The sequence below is a fragment of the Ambystoma mexicanum genome, chromosome 2p (assembly GCF_040938575.1).
Source record: "Ambystoma mexicanum isolate Mex_15411 chromosome 2p, UKY_AmexF1_1, whole genome shotgun sequence".
NCBI lineage: Eukaryota > Metazoa > Chordata > Amphibia > Caudata > Ambystomatidae > Ambystoma > Ambystoma mexicanum.
Genome location: NC_090923.1, coordinates 1323020267 through 1323041074, shown reverse-complemented (window position 1 = coordinate 1323041074; position 20808 = coordinate 1323020267). Strand labels below are relative to the sequence as shown.

General features: G+C 45.7%; 1 protein-coding gene across 3 annotated transcripts in view; it reads left to right on the top strand.

Annotated features, from left to right (window-relative positions):
- The window catches only part of TMEM130 (transmembrane protein 130), a 362513-nt gene that overhangs the window by 275807 nt on the left and 65898 nt on the right, over window positions 1-20808 (top strand). For all 3 annotated transcript variants that reach the window (XM_069645659.1, XM_069645661.1, XM_069645660.1), the window contains 2 exons: window positions 3310-3512; window positions 6125-6240. In XM_069645659.1, coding sequence (XP_069501760.1) covers window positions 3310-3512; window positions 6125-6240 — 319 coding nt within the window. The remainder of the gene's footprint in view (window positions 1-3309; window positions 3513-6124; window positions 6241-20808) is intronic.

The following is a 20808-nucleotide window of genomic DNA, read 5'->3' as shown; positions in this document are numbered from 1 at the left end:
ATGCTGCAGGTCTGGCCGCCTTTTTTAGCAAGACCGATTCTAGGTATTCAATACGGGGGATCTCGAAACTACCATTGATTGGCCACTGAAATTCGGAGGCATGTCTGGTTTGTCTGTGCCAAATATCATTAAATACTATACTTCCAATGCCATACTTACAGTACATAGTGCATGCCGGCGACCCCTCCTGTGGTGCCGGGTGGCTAAATTCCAAAGATTGTCGATCGCTGCGGAACAGAGCCCTAAAGCAGCTAGACAATTTCCCAGGCATTTCACAAAAAATTGGTGTTACCTGGTCAGTAATTGTGTCTGCAGATACAATATGCCAAATTCAAATTGTCAGGGTTAAATTAAGAGCCGGGTCACGACTGCAGCTGACCAAACCTAAGGAGGACCATACGGTTTACCAAAGAACTTACCTAACGAATTTTACCTTGTGTTTGGTGGTTTCGACAAATCTGCCCGCCTCAAAAAATGGACCCTCGTCAAGATGCCGTGTCAGACCACACGACTATCGTCCAAGGATCGGACCATGCAGCGCTGCCGAGGTATCACGTCTCGTTCGGTCGGGCCCGCAGTCTCACACCGTCCGATCCCGGTTCGATAGTCTGCGTCAACCTTCAATGATCCGGCATCAATCTTGAGGGTCCCTGTTCGGGCGCCAACTGTGAAAACATAAAAATAATATGAGGCCGGGAAGCGCAAAAAGAAACACACCAACACAGGTTACAAAGAACATACAAGTGCTTTATTTAAAAGCTACAACAATTACCAAAGTCAATTGACAAACGGATAGCTATTCGGCTCTCAGAGTAACGTAACGAACTTCAACGAAGGTTCGATGCCTTAGTAAGAGAGACCATACATTGGAATTCTTGGGTCTTTTATATGATTTTTCCAGCCCTTGGCCAACCCTCTCGCGGGTTAACCATTATAGGAGTCGGGCCTATGGGTTCCTAGCCAGGTCAATCCTATAATATATGCATTTTGATTAGTTTCACTGATATAGATGTACATTTACACATAGGTCAACAATAGGACAAGGTCTCAGTTCGCGACCCCGACAAGTGGCCTGCAGACATATTAATTATTCATCTGTACCGAGGTCACAACGGCCAGAATCTTACTCAGAATGTCATTCGGCCTCCATTTTGATGTTCAGGGTGACTTCCACATTACAAGAGAACCTAAAATGGCGGCTTAATCCAAGATGGCGACTTACATTACTTTCTCTAAGGTCAAAAAAACCTTGCCGCGGAGTTTGTTCGCATATGATGTTTAGACAACTTGGCGTAGGCCAATACACATACAATTGCTGCAAAAGGAGGCATAATATTGTTTCAATTCCGACAATGGATTGCGCCTTCTTGGTCCACATACTCCTCCGCTCCTATGTCAACGTCACTGAGTGGGGCTGTGGCTGCTGCCTCACCCACTGAACTTGTTGCAGCAGAATGGGTGCCACTGGCCTCCCCTTCCACTGTTGTTGGCAGCTGTGTGCTTGCAGTCTCATCCGCTACTGTGGGCCCCTCATGTGCCGTCAGGGCCCGTGCACTCGCCCTGGCTTGTACTGTGGGCCGCGATGCTGCCCCGGAGGTGGTTTTGTCAGTGCCAGGTGGTTTGGCCCGGGACGTGGATGGCCTGGTGGCTGGGTCTTCACTGCCATCTTCTCCATCGGTGCCTGGGGGAGAAGAAGAGCTGCAGGGCATCAGTGATGGTGTTACATGCAAGATGCATGAGATGGTGCTGTGGAGCTTTTCATTTCTCATGCATTTATATCTTACAGGTGTGTCACACAGGGTAGTTTGAAGGGGGAGGGGGCATTTTGGCATTAGCAGTGATGTCTCAATTCAGCAATGATGCATGCCAGGTGGCATGCCATTGTATTGGGGTTTGTGTGATGTATGACATGGGAATGGTCCCTGTGTGCTGGCTGTATGTTGGTAATGGGATTTGCACTCAGCATGCATTTCAGTGTGGCAGGGTTTGGGCCTCCATCTGGACATGGATATGTTAATGTGTATGTGTTGGGACATTAATTGCCTTACCTAGGCTCTATTCCACATCACTTGTGCTATGTCATGGTTTGCCCTACTGGGGTTTGCAGGGTCACTCACATCCATCTCCAGATGTTGCGGCACCCGTCTCCATCTCCCCAAAGCCCTCGATATACTCCATCTGGATGGTAGTGCTGCATGTCTCCTCCCAGCGCATGAGTTTGACCGGGGAGTGGGCACCCCCGCCTGTGGCCATGGCCTCCCGACGATTGCTGGCCAGGATGTTGCGGCCCCGAGGTGGAGGTCATCCTACCTTTTCTTGCAGTCTTTGTGCGTGGGGTGGTGCAGACTCCAGACACCTTGCGGGCTATCTCATCCAATATCTCCTTCTCCTCTGCTGCACCTCCCCTTTGAGGTTATGGGTGAAGACCTCATCGGCATGGGCAGAAAGGGTATCTGCCAACATGTTCAATTCCTCATCTGAGAAACGCTTCTTGTGCAGGCGGGGGTTGGTTTTTCGGGTTACCTTAGACATGTTCTTTTCTATGGCCCTGGTCTCTCCTATGCAACACTGGTGGTTTGGGAGGAATGCAATGGATTGTGTTTTTAAAGGTGGCCGCCGGCGCATTTCCCGTTCCTACGCGATGACGTTACTTCCGGGTCCGGTATTGCGAGCACGGTATTTACATGGTGTTATTACCGGGTCAGTATTAAGGGGTGCCTCCTAGGCGGAGGCGGTATTGGCAGGTCCTGTGATGCCGCTATCGGGGGGTTGGAGGGCCTTTAGCGGCATGACGGTATGGCCATTACCGGCATGGGGGTTCGCGCATGCTCGCGCACTCGTAATCAGCCACTATTAGCAGCGTCAAACGAGCATGGACCCGCTACTTCCTCCATGCCGGTAATGGGCCCGTTTTTAGCAGGATTCTTGTAATGAGGCCCATAGCCTCAGTAACGGAATATATTTCTCCCAATTATCTTAAATAAAACAAGATTGCGAACAATCTCTCTACCCTCTGCCATGTTAACCCATTCTACACTTCAACCTTATATTCAAAAATGACAGTGTGACCTCGGGCCAACCCTTCATTTTGTGCATTCCTCTCCCGAATGATGGAGGGGGTTACCTTTTCTGAGAACACCACCAAAACAAACATGTATGTGCAGTAGCTTAAAGGGTGACATACACTTTTCTGTGTGTTTATCTTTACGTAAATTCCTGATTTTTCAATGTATTTGCTTGTAGGTCGTGTGTCGAAATCCAACAATGCAATCTAATGAAACGTTATATTTTCTGTTTTTGTCTTTACAGCCCGCCACTGACACTATGCTGGCTACTGAAATTGGAATGTGTCCCCGTGGACGTGGACAATTGTCACGTTGTGGCCTTGAACACCACTGATTACTTATTGACACACACGTTTAATGATGAAGGAGAGTACTGCCTCAGTGTCAGAACTCAGAATGAAGTTAGCATGCTCCAGGTCTACTACAGCATCACTGTGACACCAGCAGGTGACTACCTTTCTGAAACCTGTCTGGAATTGCAAAGAAATGAACGAGGAATGGATTAGTAACACCGACATTCGTAGATTGCTCCAGACTGAGACATGGGGCCTGATTCTTGGAATGCTTTTCGTGGCGCGAAGTGACTTTGCACTGGTGCTGTGCAAAGTCCACTTTGCACTGCAAAAATACACTTTGCACCGCTCTGTGAATCAGGGTGTTTGTTGGCAGTGCAAAGTCAATACACCAGGCCCATGTTCTTTTTTCAACATGGCGGCAGTCAGTATTATGTAGGAGTTAATCTCATTTCAGGGTTTTAACCTCTTGTTGCTCAGTTGTGTCCACTCCCCGGCAGAATGTGTGGCCTAGCATTTAAGTTCTGAAACAAGACTAATTAACTATCAATTAGTGTATACAAAACCTCAAATATACAAATTGCAATAGTGATAAAATCATGTATTACATATCAAAATACATACGGCCTGAATAATTTCACATATTAGCTAAAATGATTAGGCCAGATTTCCACAACGTTTTTTTTGTGTAAGTGATTTGCACCAAAAAATTGCATCAAATCCACAAAGGGTATGACGTCCATTAATGGACATGCATTTTTTCAATGTTTTTTTGGAGATTTTTATTTTTTGAAAAATCCTGTTGAAAAGAATAGGGGGCTGTCCGGAAGGGTATGCAAAAGGTGTGGTGGGGTGGGAGGGGGGTCGGGAATAGTGTTAGATTAATGGAGTCCCCCACACCAAAGAAAAAGAAATCATTTTCAACGGGTTTTCTTGAAAAAATAATTTGGGAAAAACACCCATCGTAAAAAGGCACATCAATAAATCAACATAGAACCCCATAAAGGGCATTAGCATGTGGGCATCCTTGATGGGCACAATCAGATACTCTTGTTTCCCCCTTTTTCCATTAGCACACATCAAGGGGTGCTTCTGGGCATTTTAAAGAGCAACCGAATTCACAAACGGGGTGCACTATCCCCTGAGGGATAGAGAGTGTAGGGAACATACACTTTCAGGTAGCTTGTGGGGGCCAGATACTGACCTGGACAGGAAAAGGCAGGGTGCGTCTTCCGATGGCAGAGAGGTGTAGGAGCCTGATGTCGTGTTGCTAAAAAACGTGGCTGCAGTTAACACACATGGCTTGTGGAGGGCTAAAGAGATAGAGAAACAAGGAATGGTGGGGACCCGTAAGTTAGCTGAGATGTATCAAACCAAGGAATGGTAGAAAAATCATCAACAAATATAGTGCCAGGGCCGGCAGAAAGAGAGTACATGATCCACTGAAGGTGCTCAAATAGAAGGTCTGAGCTGGGCAGGAGCCAGGAAACAAATGCCTGCATGGGAGGAGGGAAGGAACAAAGAACAGATATAGAGGTGGAGGTGTATCTAGTAGCCCATGTTGTAATGGAGCTCTCATGTAGTTGGCACAAGTCAGGGAAAGAAGTCATACCTGATTAGTGGGTTAGGAAAAAGCCCCGCTGGAAAAGGCACAGCACGCCCAATCTTAATGGTGGCTTCAAAAGGATAGCAGTTCCCGGATGAGGAGCATGTTCACCACACGGGTCCTTCTAGAAGGCAACAATGTTTCCCACAAACAAAGCCCCCCTTACTACATGTTCTACTCTCCCTCTTCATTGCTGCTGCTTCCTGCCTTCTGCCCTGACCTTCCACTGTTCCCCAGCTCTACCCACTTCCACAGGCGCATTAGTGTTCTCTGTTTGCACCAGCCCTTCCTGCTGGGCTCTGGCTTCCTTCTAATCAGGCGAAAAACCCAGAACAGCCCCACGAGCCTCCAGCTACTGGATCCGGATTAAAAAATAACACAAGGTTGATCCTGAACTGCAAAGACGGACAACTAACTACCAGCCGAAAGAGTTCTCTTCCAAGCAGTGGCCGCCCACACCCTTCAGCCTCACTTCCTCTCTTTTTCTCTCCACCAGTGGAGCACTATCCATGCCAGCCCCAAAAATGCAAAATATGGTTCTTTGCCTGCCCCAAAAATGCAAAATATGGTTCTTTGATTTTGATCAGGCTTCAGCGCACACTATCACGAAAAGACCAGCATAGAGCAACGCCACAGTGCTCGAGAAACAGGAGTCTTTCCCCCTCAAGGCAAATGAGGGCACACCTGCGCCCAGGGCTGAAACATTGGGTCACCCCTGCCAACACAGCCCCTGAAATTGGTGTCTCTAAAATAATAGACCCACATAACTATGGCTCCAGGCCATTGTTCGCAGGGTTCCATTTTGGCACCACCTGAATGCCCCTTTCAGAGATTGCAAACCTCTTGTTTCGAGCTGGTCAGATAACCCAGAGAAATAAATGCTCGTTTGATATATCTGTGTGAAATATACAGCCACTGGGGCGAATCCAAGCAACATTGCCTTAATCACTCACCCCTCTGTCCTACGGTACTCTGACATTTGGTAATAAATAACCACATATGAATTCAGCTTTTAGAAGAGCGATGCGATCACTGCCCCCTTGAGGCCTCCACAAAGGACAGATTATGTAGCATGCATTGTTAGGCTGTGCTGCCTGTAGAATGCAGTGCTGGGCAGCGATGTCTGATTTCGTGTGTTTGTCCCTTCTCTCTCCCTGCAGCAATCTATCCAATGTTCTTTGTGCTGCCCTGTGCTGTGGTGATTCTGACGGCCGTGTGTTTCATTGCATTCGCGCTGTTCCGAAGCAGCCACAGACGTCACAGATATCTCGTGGAGGTAAGTCGCTTTAGAAAGATTTTTACGCGTAAAGATTGATGCGGATAATTGTGTGTTTCTTTTTGTAACTTGTTTTTATTGTGCAGTGGTTTATATATATATAAAATACAACCTTTCAGAAAAATACAAAGAAGAAAAGAAAGCAATACATTATTTTCAAGCCTCACTATACAGAACATTTCGTTAAACTTGCGAACATCTCTTTTAAACGTCTACATTATTTTAAAAACAACGCAATACGATTTCCATCAAGGAGTCATTGCTGTAAACTTATTTTTTTATTTATTTTGCACTTTTTAAGCGCTCACACAGCCCGGGGGCATCGAGGCGTTGTTACTGGAATGTGTCTCTTAGTTGCGTATTTATAAGGCGCTTAATACCCACAGGTTTCTAAGCGCGGACCCTGGGATTGAACCTGTGCTGCTTCATGTCGTCTTGTTTTCCAAGGCGAGCACGTTGCCGTTGGACTATCCTCCCCATGACTTGCATCAACCATTTAATAACTCAAATGCAAATATCGAATATTATTATTATTTTAGCAATTCGATTTTTAGACACTGTTTGCATCCTCGACACACCCTGGTTTCTGTAAAAGTACCCAGTCTTGTGCCCACAATTTCTGATTGTAGGGAGTAGATTGTGTGTTTCTGATCAAACTTTGGATGGGCTTAATGGCTCAGTTTGGGATCTGAGTTTTCATCTCATTCTCAGTATACATTTTTTTAAAAAATGTATCACAACTCACCAACCAGCTGCAAAAAATTCAATGTGGTGTTTTCTGTTATTCATTTATATATTGGGTATTTGTTGCGCACCATTGCAACTTTTGCTCCCACTTTCATTCCCCCTCCCACTCCGGCCACTGACTCTCACACTGACACAGCCCTTGCTAACATTCACCTCCCCATCTCCAACCCTCTGGACATCCTTGACCCTGTCATGAGGATCCGCATGAAGCCTGCAGCCAAGCGCAACTCCTGGTATGATTCCGATCTAGCCTTTCTGAAATGCAAGTGCAGAGCTGCCGTGTAAAAGTGGCAGGCTTTGAGCACATCCTCTGACAAACTGGCCTGCCCCCTGATCCAAAGGCAATACAAACTCTCCATCCGCTCGAAGAAACAGGGCCATATCCAAGCCGGTATCTCTGGGGTCACCAACAACACGGCTGAACTGTTCAAAATCTGCAAGGAACTCGGCAATCCTACTGCATTCTCCACTTCTCATCTGCCATCCCAGACCCTCTGTACTACACTGGCCTCACACTTCATAACCAAAACTGAGGACATCATGTCCTAGCTCTCCTCTACTCCCCTCCCTCCTATCTCACCCACTCTCAGGTCTCCCTGGACCCCTTTGCCCCCTTCCCTCCAACTCTCCCCCTTCTCGCCCAGATGAGGTCTCTAAACAAGTCCACTCTATGAAAGTCTTCTCAAACAGATGCTCCCCTGCTCCTCCAGAACTATCAAGGACAATATTGCATCCCTTGCTCCAGCATTGGCTGATTTCTGCAATCATTCCTTTGCCACTGGTTCCTTCCCACTATCCCTCAACCACTCCTTTGTGCACACTCTCCCTTAAAAGTTTTCTGCCGACCCCTCCTGCCCGGCAAACTACCGCCCTATACATTGCCCGCTTCCTGTGCAAATTATTGGAGTGGTTGGCCATCTCCCAACTGATCCTCCACTGTGAATCTGTTGGTTGTCTCCACGACCACCAGTCTGGCTTCAGAGCTGCCAGAGGCATCAAAACCGCTTCACTGAACACCCATGATGACTTGCTCTCAAATCTTGATTCCAACTCTTCCTCTGTTCTAATCCTTCTTGATATTTCATCTGCCTTTGACATGGTCAATCATGCCACCCTGACAAATCGGCTCCATGACACCCTTGGCATCACAGGCCTGGCACTGGACTGGTTGACCTCATTCCTCTCTGACCGAGCTTCCCGGGTTCAACTGGGCCCTTTTCTCTCACTGTAAGGCTCTCCACCGGCGGCAACCTTCAAGGCTTCACCTTTTCACCATGTCTCTTCAGCATCTACCTTGCCCCTCTGGCCCACCTCATGTTCTCCTTCTCCACTCACTTCCAGTGTTATGCAGACTGCACACATCTCTCCTGCAAGCTTCCCTCTACTGCCTCCTCTTCCTCCTCTCTCATCCCTGGCTGTCTGACTGCTATTCAGGCATGGTGTATTGCCAATGATCTCTGCCGTATTGCCCGTAAGACTGAGATCCTTCCCATTGGGGCCTCCAGCTCCCTCCTTCCCTCCTACCCGTGGCCACCCTCTTTGGGTCCCCTCCCCTCACCCTATTTTGAGGCAAACAACCTTGCTGTCATCTTTGACTCTTCTGTCTCCATCTCTTCTGACATTGCAGACCTTACCAAGAAGGCCCACTGTCAACTGCACCTCCTCAAAGGCATTCTCTCTTTCCTCACTTTCACCCAGAAGCTGAATGTCTCCAGATCTCTGGTCCTCTCTAGGCTAGACTACTGCAACAGCCTCTTCCTCAATCTTCCTTTATCCTCCCTTTGCCGCCCCCTTCAACTTATTCAGAATAGGACTGCAAGACTTATGCTTGGCCTCAAACTCAGGGACTGGATCTCTCCTTTCGGTCTTCTAGCTCCAGCTCTCTGCAGATTAGACGCTTCTCAAAGCAGAGAGTGAGGTAGATCTCTCTACTCCGCAGGTGCCTCCCTCTGGAATGTTGTCCATGCCCCTCTCAGGCTTGAGCCAGATCTCCTTAAGTTCCGGAAGCTCCTCAAGACCATCCTTTTCTTTTCTTCCCTCTGCCCCTCCCCTGCCAACACCCCCGTCTGTCACTGTGACTGGCTGGTTGGTTGCCGCTGAGTTCTACAGGGCACCAGGTGTCCCGACCCAGTCCACCCTCCTCCTCGCACTTAGCATGTAGACCCTCACCCCCTAAACCCCATGCAACCCCTAGCACTTGCCCATGTGGCGTCCACATAGCACCTGCCTAGCCCCTATGGCCCTCTCCATCCCAACCCCCTCCTTTCACATGTACTCTCCCCTCTTTACCCTGCATTTCCCTTCCCACCCTAGCACTTCACATTTCGGGCAGACCAGCACCCCCCCCCTCTCCAATCACACTTATTTTTACTGCACTTGCACAATCAAAATGTCACAAGATCTAGTAGGACTGTTATTGGTATCTTTCTCCCTTGTTCCACCAACTTTTTTTTTTCATTTTAGCAGATAAAGCACAGTGTGAGAACACAATATGCCCAGGATCACACAATTAATTTATGTGGTTACGCTGGGATTAGAGACTACTTGTCATTTTAGGCACGTGACTGTATATGTTTCAAACTGTAAATGTAAGAAATAGGTGTTTGCTTCTCCAGAATATTCTATTTTGTGGACTTGCAAAGTACCCGATTCATAATAAACCACTCTTCCTAATGTTTAAATCATTGTAGAAATATGTTAAGCAAAGTAAGGAAAACATTTTGATTGTAGCATTTATTTCCCATTGTTGGATGGAGAACTACAAGTACCAGAATGCAATTCAGTGTGAAAAAGTGGCCTCTGGATTTTGTAAGTGAGCTTTTAACACTTGGAATGCAACAACAGATAATGTGTGATAAGGCTATTTGGTTGTAGTCATAACAAAGCAGTGAAGTATTTGCCAGATCCCAGAGGGACCTGCAGTATCATACCGGCTGAGCCGTTCAGGAGGTGGGGGAGAGGAGTTGTGGCCAGGGCGTCAGAATGACAGGGAGCTAAGAGGTGGAAGAAGGTCTCATGCCATTGCGCCTGCAGAAATATCAGTTACATGTGGCAACTACTGTGTTTGGGGCCCTCCCGTCAGCCGTGGCCCTGGGACCTCGCATAGACTGTCGATGACTGAGGCCGGCAGTGAGGTCAGCTGGGTGTAGTTCTTTCTTTTTGTAGGCCTTCTGCATACATGATGTGAATTAAATGGGGTGTTCCACAAAAATCAAAAAATTTTGAGCTGTCAAATAAGCAACCATGAAAATATAGGAGCCCATTTTAAATGAATGTGTGGGAGACATCATATTTGTTTTGAAATAAGGCACAGATGTGGGTAACTAACTGGCATTTTCTGTTAGAAATCCATCACAGATCATATCACTCAAATGCTAGTTCTTTTTATTGTCTCAAACAACGATTACCTCAATGAAACATGAATAGCAAACAGCTTCCCATTGAAATCCTCTGGAATAACAAATACAGTGTTAAGTAATGAAGTATTTGCGAGGCTGAGGTGGAATCTGCAGGGCCAAGTCTGCTGGACATGCAAGAAAGGTAAGGTGGTGTCTTTTGGGCCTGATGAAGAGTGGGGTGGGAGGAGAAAGGAGTGTCTATCATACTAAGAAAACAGCAGATTGACCACAAGCACCTCTATCCCCTTCCCCAGCTTTATTCTGCATTCATATGCTCAGTGGTGCAAGGAGGGCCGAGAGGTGCCCGGGTCTGGAGAATGCACACTTGGGACGTGCTGAAGCTAAAAGTCAAACCAACAAACTCTGCAGTAATAATATCAATCACCCAATGGAATAACACATAGCTGCCAAGTAGCACTTACTTTGCAGAATACATTATGTCACCTCATGCTTTTGAATCAAAGGTCCCAAATGAGACTTGTAGACCCTAACTTGTAATAGAGAAAACTGGATTGTCTAGGGGTGAACAAATCTTCACATGCACAAGAAAGGGAGAGGTGGTCTAAGTTTGTGGCAGATCGTAACTTTCATATGGCAAATGGTGCCATCATGGGGACATACCTTCACACCATACCTGGCAAAGGGGCACGTCAAAATCCACTATAGACTATGTATACCTGTCTGATTCGTTGTTTCAAAAAAGAACAAAATTTGAAATGATTCCGCAATCAGTCAGTGATCACATCTCCTTTCTTGATATTGGTGATGGGATTGTGACCTGGAGGGAAACAAACGGTTGTGGTATCATCATACGCTATTGGTTAATAATGCAAAGTCCCGCATCAGATGGTCCGACAATTCCCTTTTGGCTCTAGACAAGGCCATCTTGAAAATAAAACATGAGTCCAGTCATGTGGAGGTTCTATCATTCTTCAAAAATATCTACACTGACAAAGGCATGCTCCGACCGAATCATAATCATAGGTTTGATTTACTTGTTCATCAAACAAAAGCAGCCTATAGAAAAGCATTGAGAGCAGCCTTGAAACTCCCTCTAAGTGAATGTGTTCATGCTATAAAAACTATTAAATGTAAATATCGTAACTGGACGCGCGCAAGGAAAGCAAATTTGTTTCAATCAGATAGTGAGGCTTTCATGAGTGCAATTTACAATAAAAATGTGGCACAGATTTGGGCCCTGTCGGGCAGTACATCTAATCAAACACAAGTAATTGCACAAGTGAATGGTGTTTCTGAAGCCCAATGGCTCGTGCACTTTGCGCATTTAAACGCGGATGACAGTTTTGCTGAATACAAGTATCAGAATCAATCTATGACAAAGCGGGATCTTGATTGCTCTGAAGAATTAATTGAAGAACGTATATATAAATCCTCAGCTTCTCGTGCATTTGGACAGGACGACCTGTCTAACTTTATGTTTAAGGAGAATCCAAAAAAGTGGGCTTGCATTCTTAACAATATTTTTCAGCAAATATTACAGTCTAAAAAACTACCAAATTCATGGCGATCATGGCCTACCAACCAGTTATTGCCCTATCGCGTTACTCGATGCTCCTGGGAAAATTTTCTCAAGGTTAGTCCTGAGAGATTTCACTCAATGGACAAGCTCATGTGACCCACGCAATCCTAATCAAACAGGCTTTGTCGCTGGACTCGCCACTGCAGTTAATCTCCTTACTCTGAATGCTTTAAAAGCGCATGCCCAGACATCTAAACAACCACTTTATTTTGCTTTTGTCGATCTGCACTCAGCTTTCGACTCAGTTTCAAGAGTCAAGCTGATATTGAAGTTGCTAAATGCAGGGTGCCCACAGTCACCTTGTGTGACATTATTTATGCCCTGCATTCTGATATCTCTATTAAGGTTAGGCTATCTATGGTGGGTTTGTTGTGTGCAGAAATTGCAACATATAGAGGGTTGAAGCAAGGCTGTATCCTTGCTTCAGCCCTTTTCAATTTTTTCATACATGATGTGATGCATGCCTTTGCTCAGATCTGCTCGGATTCGCCAAAAATCAAAGGTTTGGTTGTTAATGCATTGTGGTATGTGGATGATTTAGTTTTAATTTCAAAAACCCCCATAGATCTACAGCTTCTATTGTCAACCTTAAGCATTTACCTAGACAAGAGTGAGTTAATTATCCACTTAACGAAAACACAAATTGTGTACTTTGCACCAAGGCTAAATCATAGAGCAAAAATGGATTGGAAAGTGAAGAATATGAGTGTTGAGATTGTTCCAACGTATTTCTATCTGGGTCTACTATTTGATGGTTGTTTTCATATTGATTTCCAGTTAAACATGCTCACTCATAAGCTTAACTCAGCCATTTCACAGACATGGCTCATCCTATATAAAATGGCAAATTTTCTATTTTTCCAGCAGTGACATACTGGCGTCAAAAGGTGATACCAACAATTCTCTATGGATTAGAGACCAAAACATTATTTCGACTTCATTTTTGAATAAATTAGAGGCAAAATACTGGAGGAGTGTCCTCCATCTTCCCGTATGTATTCCTGGGCCGTGGCTGCGTCATGAGCTGGGTCTTTCCTCATTAGTGTCAATCTATAAATGGCGTCTATGTGCGCTCTTTCATAAATGCCTGATGTATTACCAACATGATACCATTCTAGCATACTTGGCTGACTATATATGTTAACGTCTTCACATATGTTTGTTCGTACTTGGACCACATGAATATTTGAAGTGTTGGCAAAGGCTGATGTGTCGTTTGAGATGCTGGTGACTGAAATGACTGGAGGGGGGTGTCTGTACTTCTGCTCTCTATATGGTAGAGGAGAGGCACAGAGGACCCCAGACAAGATTCTCTATTATTGGTATGTGGTCGAGCAATCAAGGCCTAGCTTCTCAGGAGGTGATGCAGGCTGGTTCTTAAGTACAGTGTAGTCCCCAAACCCCCACAAAGGAATGTCCACACACTGTATTACTGAAAACACAGTCTTTATATAATTAATATTCAACGTTATGTACAGTTATCATAATAACTCACTTTGTACTCAGAAATCAACAATGGTAAATATATACAATTCTAAAGTGGTACCACCAATATTATCAGATCTCATTAAAGTGCATCAACTATACTGTCAGAATATCACACAGATCAATAACAAGGAAACCAGCAATAGAGATAGGAAGGAAAGCAATATGGTTGAAACAATAGGCAGAATTCTGGCCCCTACCAATAGACACAGTTCTGTGTGGGGATCCCCCCACCTGGTCAACCTGTAAAATAAAGATATAGCACAAGCCCAGTCCATATATTGCTCAATAGTCTTATTCTCTCCTATAATGTTTTTATCCCCTAATGTACCTGGTGGAGCAGAGTTCTTCGAAGAAGCGTTGATGGATCCTTCGTGAGTGACTCCCTTTAAAGCAGGATCCACGGATCGTCAAGAGGATTCGAAGAGGGTGAACTTGGCGTCGACGGCGTTGTGAGAAGTTCGAGGGTGACGAGACCACGGCATCGATCCAGGCGGTGCTCGTCGGCGACGTCCTGTGAGAATGAGGTGTGCGTGGCACCTCAGCGTTTGATAGTTCTGAAAGAGTTTCAGAAGAACTGTGGCCCAGCAAGGGCGTCGAGTCGTTGAAGTCTTTGTGGCCTTCAGGTGGTGGGAAACCCACCGGCAGATTCTCCTCGGCACGTCGGCGGCCTCGACTTTCTCCGACAGGACAAAGCGGTCGACGGTGCGGACCAGGGAGTCCTTCGATTCAACAGTCTTAGGCAAAGGAGCTGGCGGCTCTGGTCATCAGCAGCACGGCGTCAAGCGGTCCCCTCTTCTAGGTCAACACGGCTTCGACGGGCCACCAGCGGTTACAGCGATACTCCGAACCCTGGGCGACGGCAATGGACTTCGACGGCAGCGATGTCCGGGTGCTTCACTTCGTTCTCCTCGGTGGTCCCCGTCTCCAGTCGGCAGCCTTTCGAGGGTCTGACTTCCAGGGAGCTTCGGCGAAGGTTAGCGGTGCTCGATGGTCCCTCGGAGCACGGGAAGAGGTCGCCTTACCAGGTACTCTCTCAGATCAGTCTTCGACAAATTCGGCAGCTTTCAGATCAGGTCGGAGCAAATGCAACAGCAAGTCTTCTTCTTCCAGCTGGGCGTCGAGGATCAGCAGTTCCAGTTAATCTTCAAGTGTAGACACAGCTTCTGAACAATTTCCAGTGGTGAGAGGTCCCCAGATATACTATTCTGCCTCTCATCCACACTGCTGGGTCACACTCAGCAGCCAATCATACAGAAGGGCATTCATGCAGTCAGTCAGCCTATCAGGCACACAGTGCATTCAGGCCATCCTCCTCCCTCTCAGACATTCACAACAAGGAATGTGGATTGGGACAAGTACCCAGCCATTCAACACTACACACTGCATTCAGGACAGTTTCGTTCAGGGCTGTCTCAGTCTTTGTCTCTCATACCAGAAACCAGACAGCCACAACAAGAAGTGCATATTGGTCACACACTCCATTCACCGAGGTCCCACCCACAGGGTATACCCACAACATAGTCACTGGGAAGGCTCCAGCCAGTCTGGCCTGGACTTCACAACAACACCATATATGGAACTTCCACCCAAAAGCCAGTCAGGGGGAAGGGACAGAGTCAGGGCTTCCCAGGACTTTGGGAAAACAGGGTAAGAGGCAATAGAAAGCAAGAGGCCAGAGGGGCCATCTTGTTTTCTATCAGGAATCAACTGATTCCAATGGCAGGGCCTGGGTATCCCAAAATGGAGGATACTCAGAGCACCTGTCAAATTTTGCATGGAGATGCCACCAGCCAATACCCTGCTCTGTGGGCCACCCACAGGTCCCCAAAAACATACACTAGGGGCACAGGGTTGTACCCCCACCCATGGGTGCCAGAAGGGTATCCCATGGGTCTTTACACCAAACCAAAAACAAGAAGAACTGCACTGCCAGGAGTCCCACATGGACTCCTAGGCAGAAAACAATGCAGAACACAAATGAAAAAGGACTACAGGACAAGGACAGGGAGGCCCTGTCCCTCCAATGCATTTCCAGCATCACAGTGACCAATCCTGATCGAGCAAAGGTTAAAATCTACAAGACAGACTGAATAGAGACTAGAACCCAATGCCTTACATATAGGGATTTTAAAGCAAATGGCTTTGATCAGAAAAAAACTTAATGCTATAGAACCATATTTGTGTAGGGCTCCCTCTCCTCAACTTAGAGCTGTAATACAGCGTATACGATTTAATCTATATCCTCCTCGAGATATTCTTGTCAGAAGGAAACTTCTTGCTCTAAAAGACAACCTTTGCAGATTTTGTTGTAACTTAGACACTAAGGAAACCTTGAAACACGTTATTGTGGAATGTCCTGCTCTTATAGATTTACGAATAAGATGTTTCCAAAAATATTTGACTTATTTTGGTTCAATGTCCCCTGAAAACCGATGGCCAACCATTTTGGAGACCAAAATCATGAGTATTCGAATAGCCACTTTTAATTTTATGAATGTGTTGAATTTAGGTGCGGTCAAAGATATAGAGGTTGATTAGCGAACTAGATGAAATATATTTTGCTAATGATCATGCTTAGACGCATATTGTCTAAATGTGTTTTAAATCAGAGGTTGCCTCATGGCACCGATTATGTTAATTCATAATGCTTAATCAGTGTTGTTGAATCGCTGCCTCTTTTATTAGGTTCATTTATTTTATTTGGTCAAACTACTTAATGTTGAAGGAGGAATCTTCTTATTCAATGCAGGCTCTATGTCCTTTTTATGTCATTTTTGTATGTGTTTTTTAAAAGTGTTTCTTGTTTTGTTCAATGCTGATCATTTTATACCTTGTGTTTGTATCTTTGTCTTCTGATATCGAACTATATTGAATTAAGTATGTAAAAAATTGGGAAAATATTAAGTTTTCTATGTTATGAAATAATGACTAAGTGTGACTGTTCAGCACAAGTATAAGACTTATCCACCTGCTCTGCCCTCACACTTTTACAAACCAACAGTGATCCCAATCATCTAGTTAAAATGGATACAGCCAAGAGGTATGCTGTATTCACCTTTTGTGTTAAGGTGGGCTGAGGAAAGACTATACTATCAGAAGTGGTGTGAATGTGATCCAGTAGCGACCCAAACATCAAAGTAGAACATTCCAAAATAAAGGAATGTTCAATCAAGTTTCTATTAACATATATACAATAATAACTAAATAGAAAAACACTACACAAAATCCTATGGAAAGAATACAGAATATGCATCAGATGGATGAGGCACTGCGAGTAAGAAAGGAGGGATGAAAGGCATTCAAAAACACAATGTTTTTTGTAAAAGAATATGGCTTTCAGTGAAAATGGTGCACAGTGACCTAACCAGTCTCTAGGTCCCAAAGGAAGGCTAGGGGGCCCTTTATGGGTCAAAAGTACCTTTTCGCTGTTGTATGGCAGTTCATCAGCATTGAACCAGGCTTCCAGCAGTTGTGCAAATGGAACGAATCATGTTTGGGAGCAGCGAGTCAGGGTGCCCTAAGCAGTGAGCTGGCACTGTCAGTTCAAATGTGGTGGCTCAGAGTGCCTAGAAGGTGGTGTTCAAGAGATGCAGGTCAGAGTGCCCGCCAGGATCAGTTCAGAGTTCAGCCGGTTTGATGCGTGCTGCAACCGTTTGTTAGGGTCAGCGAATGCCACTCCAGCAGTTTCAGTCGATGCCTGGTGATGGTTCGAAGCAGTGATTCTGATGTTCCGGTGCACGGTTCAACAAAGCAGTGGTACGATGTTGACCCAGTTCCAGTAATTCGGTAACTGCTGATTTAGGTCAGTGAGTGACATTCCAGTGGGTTGAGATGAAGTACAGCAATGAGCAGTTGATTTGAGCAGGTGACGGGCTCTGTGAGGAAACAATGTGGCTTCGAGCTGGTCTGAAGTTGCAAGCACCTTGGTTTGAAAGTTTGGTTGACTGCCAAAAGCAGCACTGATGGGTTCCTCTGGTATGAATGCAGCGAACACAGTTAGAATACAGTTTGACAAGTTTGATGCAGCTGAACAGGGCACCTTAGCTGATCTGGTCCGCCACATGCTGTGAAACCTACTCCAGGGGCTCTAGGATGGGATGAGTCCATTCAGGTTTTGCTCTACCAGCCTACAGTTGGTTAGTGCAGAGTGGCAGGTCCTTATCCTCAGAAAGTCACCTCCAACATACCCTGGGAGTGGGTATTGAGCAAAGCTTGCCTCTGCATAGGACTGCTTCTTTTCTTCAACGGACCTCAATAGAGGGCTTTGGAAAGGTTAACACTCCCAAAAGTGAGGTCCACATGAATTCCTCCTTAAGTGTTTGTCCAAAAGTGAATCAGAGAAGACGTGGGAGAGACCTCTTCATTTAAAGGCTAAACTATGCATGTTATTGGATTAAAGTAAGCCTGCTTCAGGGATCCAATCCCTGTCCTTGAGATAAGTAGGCTTTTGCATTCTGACATCATACCCACAGCGCTTTGTGTTAAAGGAAGTGGAGGGGACAGGAAGGAGAGAGAGAAATAGCGGGAAACAAGATGGTGAATCTTCCTCCAGTGATGCCAAGCTCACTCTGTCTACACTAACTCCGTCTGTCCCTTGTTGATAGTGTGAAAGGGCTCCTTAGTGTGAAGCTAGTAGTTTTGGGGATCACTGTGCCCTTTGATTCCTGTTTGTTTCCCAGGGCATCTGCTGTTGGTAGGTAGTCCTGTTGGAGAGAGGTGTTACCAGAGCTCACAAACTATCAAAGGAGAGGCCCAGCCATGCAGTCTCCTGCCCTGCTGCTGGCAGGGCCAGGCAGTCTGAACACAATTCACATAGCCCTTCCACAGCTGAGTTGGACTCGCAGTGATGGCACGTGTATGATAGCAGTCTGATGGGGCTTTAGTAATTATGAGACACTACCCACCATACCTTAAACTAAACTCAGGTATGGCTTATAGTAAAGTTTACAATTGCCACCAGGATAGTAACTGTGATAGTTATGATCTTTGGAACTTTGGAAACAGGTGCATATCTTAAATGCAGACCCATCGATGGAGTGACTTGGCTGTCTCTACAGCTGTCAAGAGTGCACCTGTGACCCCTGAACCTTCTCTGCACTACTGGAGATCCGGCGCTGCAGATCAGGATACTGATTCAGCAGGGTACATGTGTACACCATGCTTTTGGCATGGAGTTTGCCTAAATGGGCGTTCTGGTTAGCAGGCCCTCCTTAATTAGACAGACATGTCTTTACGGACTGAGAGGAGGCTATAACATTTCTGGAGCAGGTCATTGCAGAGGCTCCTAGCTGCTCATCTATGGTGGACAGCATTTGCCTATGTATGTCAATGGAGTTTCTCTACCCAGCAAACTGAACTCTTTAATGATGCTCGTGGTTGTTAGTTAGCAATACGGGGAGGATGTGTAGAGTAAGGAGTTCCATAATGGATGATTATCCTATTGTTTTTGCATATTGTGTAATTTGCTCTGATCCCTTTCTCCCCCCCCCACTTATGTACACTAACCCCTTTTACCCTTTTTGTCCCTATTTTTACTCATTCTTTCTGTATGCTTTGCTGCTGAGTTTTGATTGGGTGCTTTTCACACACTTAATCTTCTCATGAACGGAGCAGTTTTCTCACTTTTTACTTTTATTGTGGCGTTGCCTCTGTGCTTCCCATTGTGGTTTTGAAGATTTGTCAATTAAATAAATGTCAAAACACAGAAATACCTGTGCAAATGTACCGACTGAGAGGGAATGAAAATTACTGTATTAAGGACTGGTGTTAGTCAGAGAAGAAATTGGAATTGCTGAATAGAATTGAATTATTACCCTGATAATAAAGAGGGAGAGCCCTGAATGAATGCATTTGAATGAATAAAACATTTATGTAGCCTCCTTTACCTCAGACATTCTTGAGTCGCTTATCTAGAAGACTTGCAGAGAATTCCTATTTAAATAGGCACCCAAAATTGGCCCAGGTTGTGTCATGCTAGCAGATGAGTATGTTCAATACTTTGGCCGCAAGAACCAAGATGGAATGGCTCCATTTTAAACTTAAAACAGTGGTACAATTTGTTTTCCGGGGCATGAAGAAAGGATGGGAAAATGTACAGTTTGAATGCGTTACTGAAAAAAAATAGGAGATTTTTCATTGAGTAAACACACCAGTATGGTGACCTTACATTTAACTTTGGAAACCACAGGTAGTCAGTGGATAGCCGTCGACCTTGGAAAAGTTATCATGTCTTCCAGAGTGGGACGTGTATGCCCAGATGTGGGTACCGAGCCTGCTGCACCTAGAGACCCAAACTACTCCTCACTGATGATGCCCAATGAGGCCAAAACATATCTGAGGATGCTTGGGTCTCGTGCAGAAGGGAGGTGACCTAGAAGTTCGGGCCGGATGGTCCCTTTTGGGGTGGGACCAAGCCTGATTTGCATATGGTGTTTCCCCTCTGTAATGACTTGGCAGGCTGAAGAACAATGGTCTGGAGGGTTGCCCAGAGCAATGCCAGAGGTTAGGATTAATGCCAAACCTTCCAGCCATTACCTCTTTTGTTTTCCTTAGGTCACAGACATGGCCAATTTAAGTGATCTGGTACGTTGTAGTTTTGCAAAACTCTCCTTGGTGTGGTCTTTGTTGAAAATATAGTTTTGGGGTTACTGCTGCTCCCACAATTGAGCCTTGGTTTTGGAAATATACCAGAGATGTGGCTTTTCAGAGCAGCAGGCATTAATTGAAACACCTTTGGACTACCCTGGAAATGTGTGATTCGGAGGGGTCTAGAGAAAAAAACATGATTAATGTTTACCTTGTTGTAGAGAGTTGGAGTCTCTGCCGGCAACAACAGAACACCTAGTGATTTGATTCAGTAAGTTTACCTTACCGGAACGCATCTGGGTTTTATATATTAACCTGGACCTTATCCAGTTTTTAATGCTGCCCACCTCTCTAGCCAAAGGATCAAAAGTGAATTGGTCAGAGACTACTGCAAGGATGACTTGTGTGTCATTTGCTTTTGAGTTACTAACCACTCAGGACTAGTTGCTCAGAAGACATGGGCCATACAGAAAACAAACAAGAGCAGAGCCAGATGAGAGCCCATAGGGCCCACAGGGATCTAACCTCTCTCCCTGGCTGTTCAACCAATACCTGGCACTTCTTCACCACCGCATTGCTGCTGTCTGCCCCAACTTTCAGTGCCATGCAGATGACACTCAGCTCATTTTCAGGCTCCCTTCTGCCACCTCTTCTCCTTCTCTCATCTCTGACTTTCTGTCCACTATCCAGGAGTGGTGTGCTGCCAATGATGCCTGCCTTAATGCCAGTCAGACTGAGATTCTCATCATTGGCACACCTCCTTTCCTGTCGCTCTCTGGCCGTCCTCTCTTGGCCCTCTTCCTGATCCCA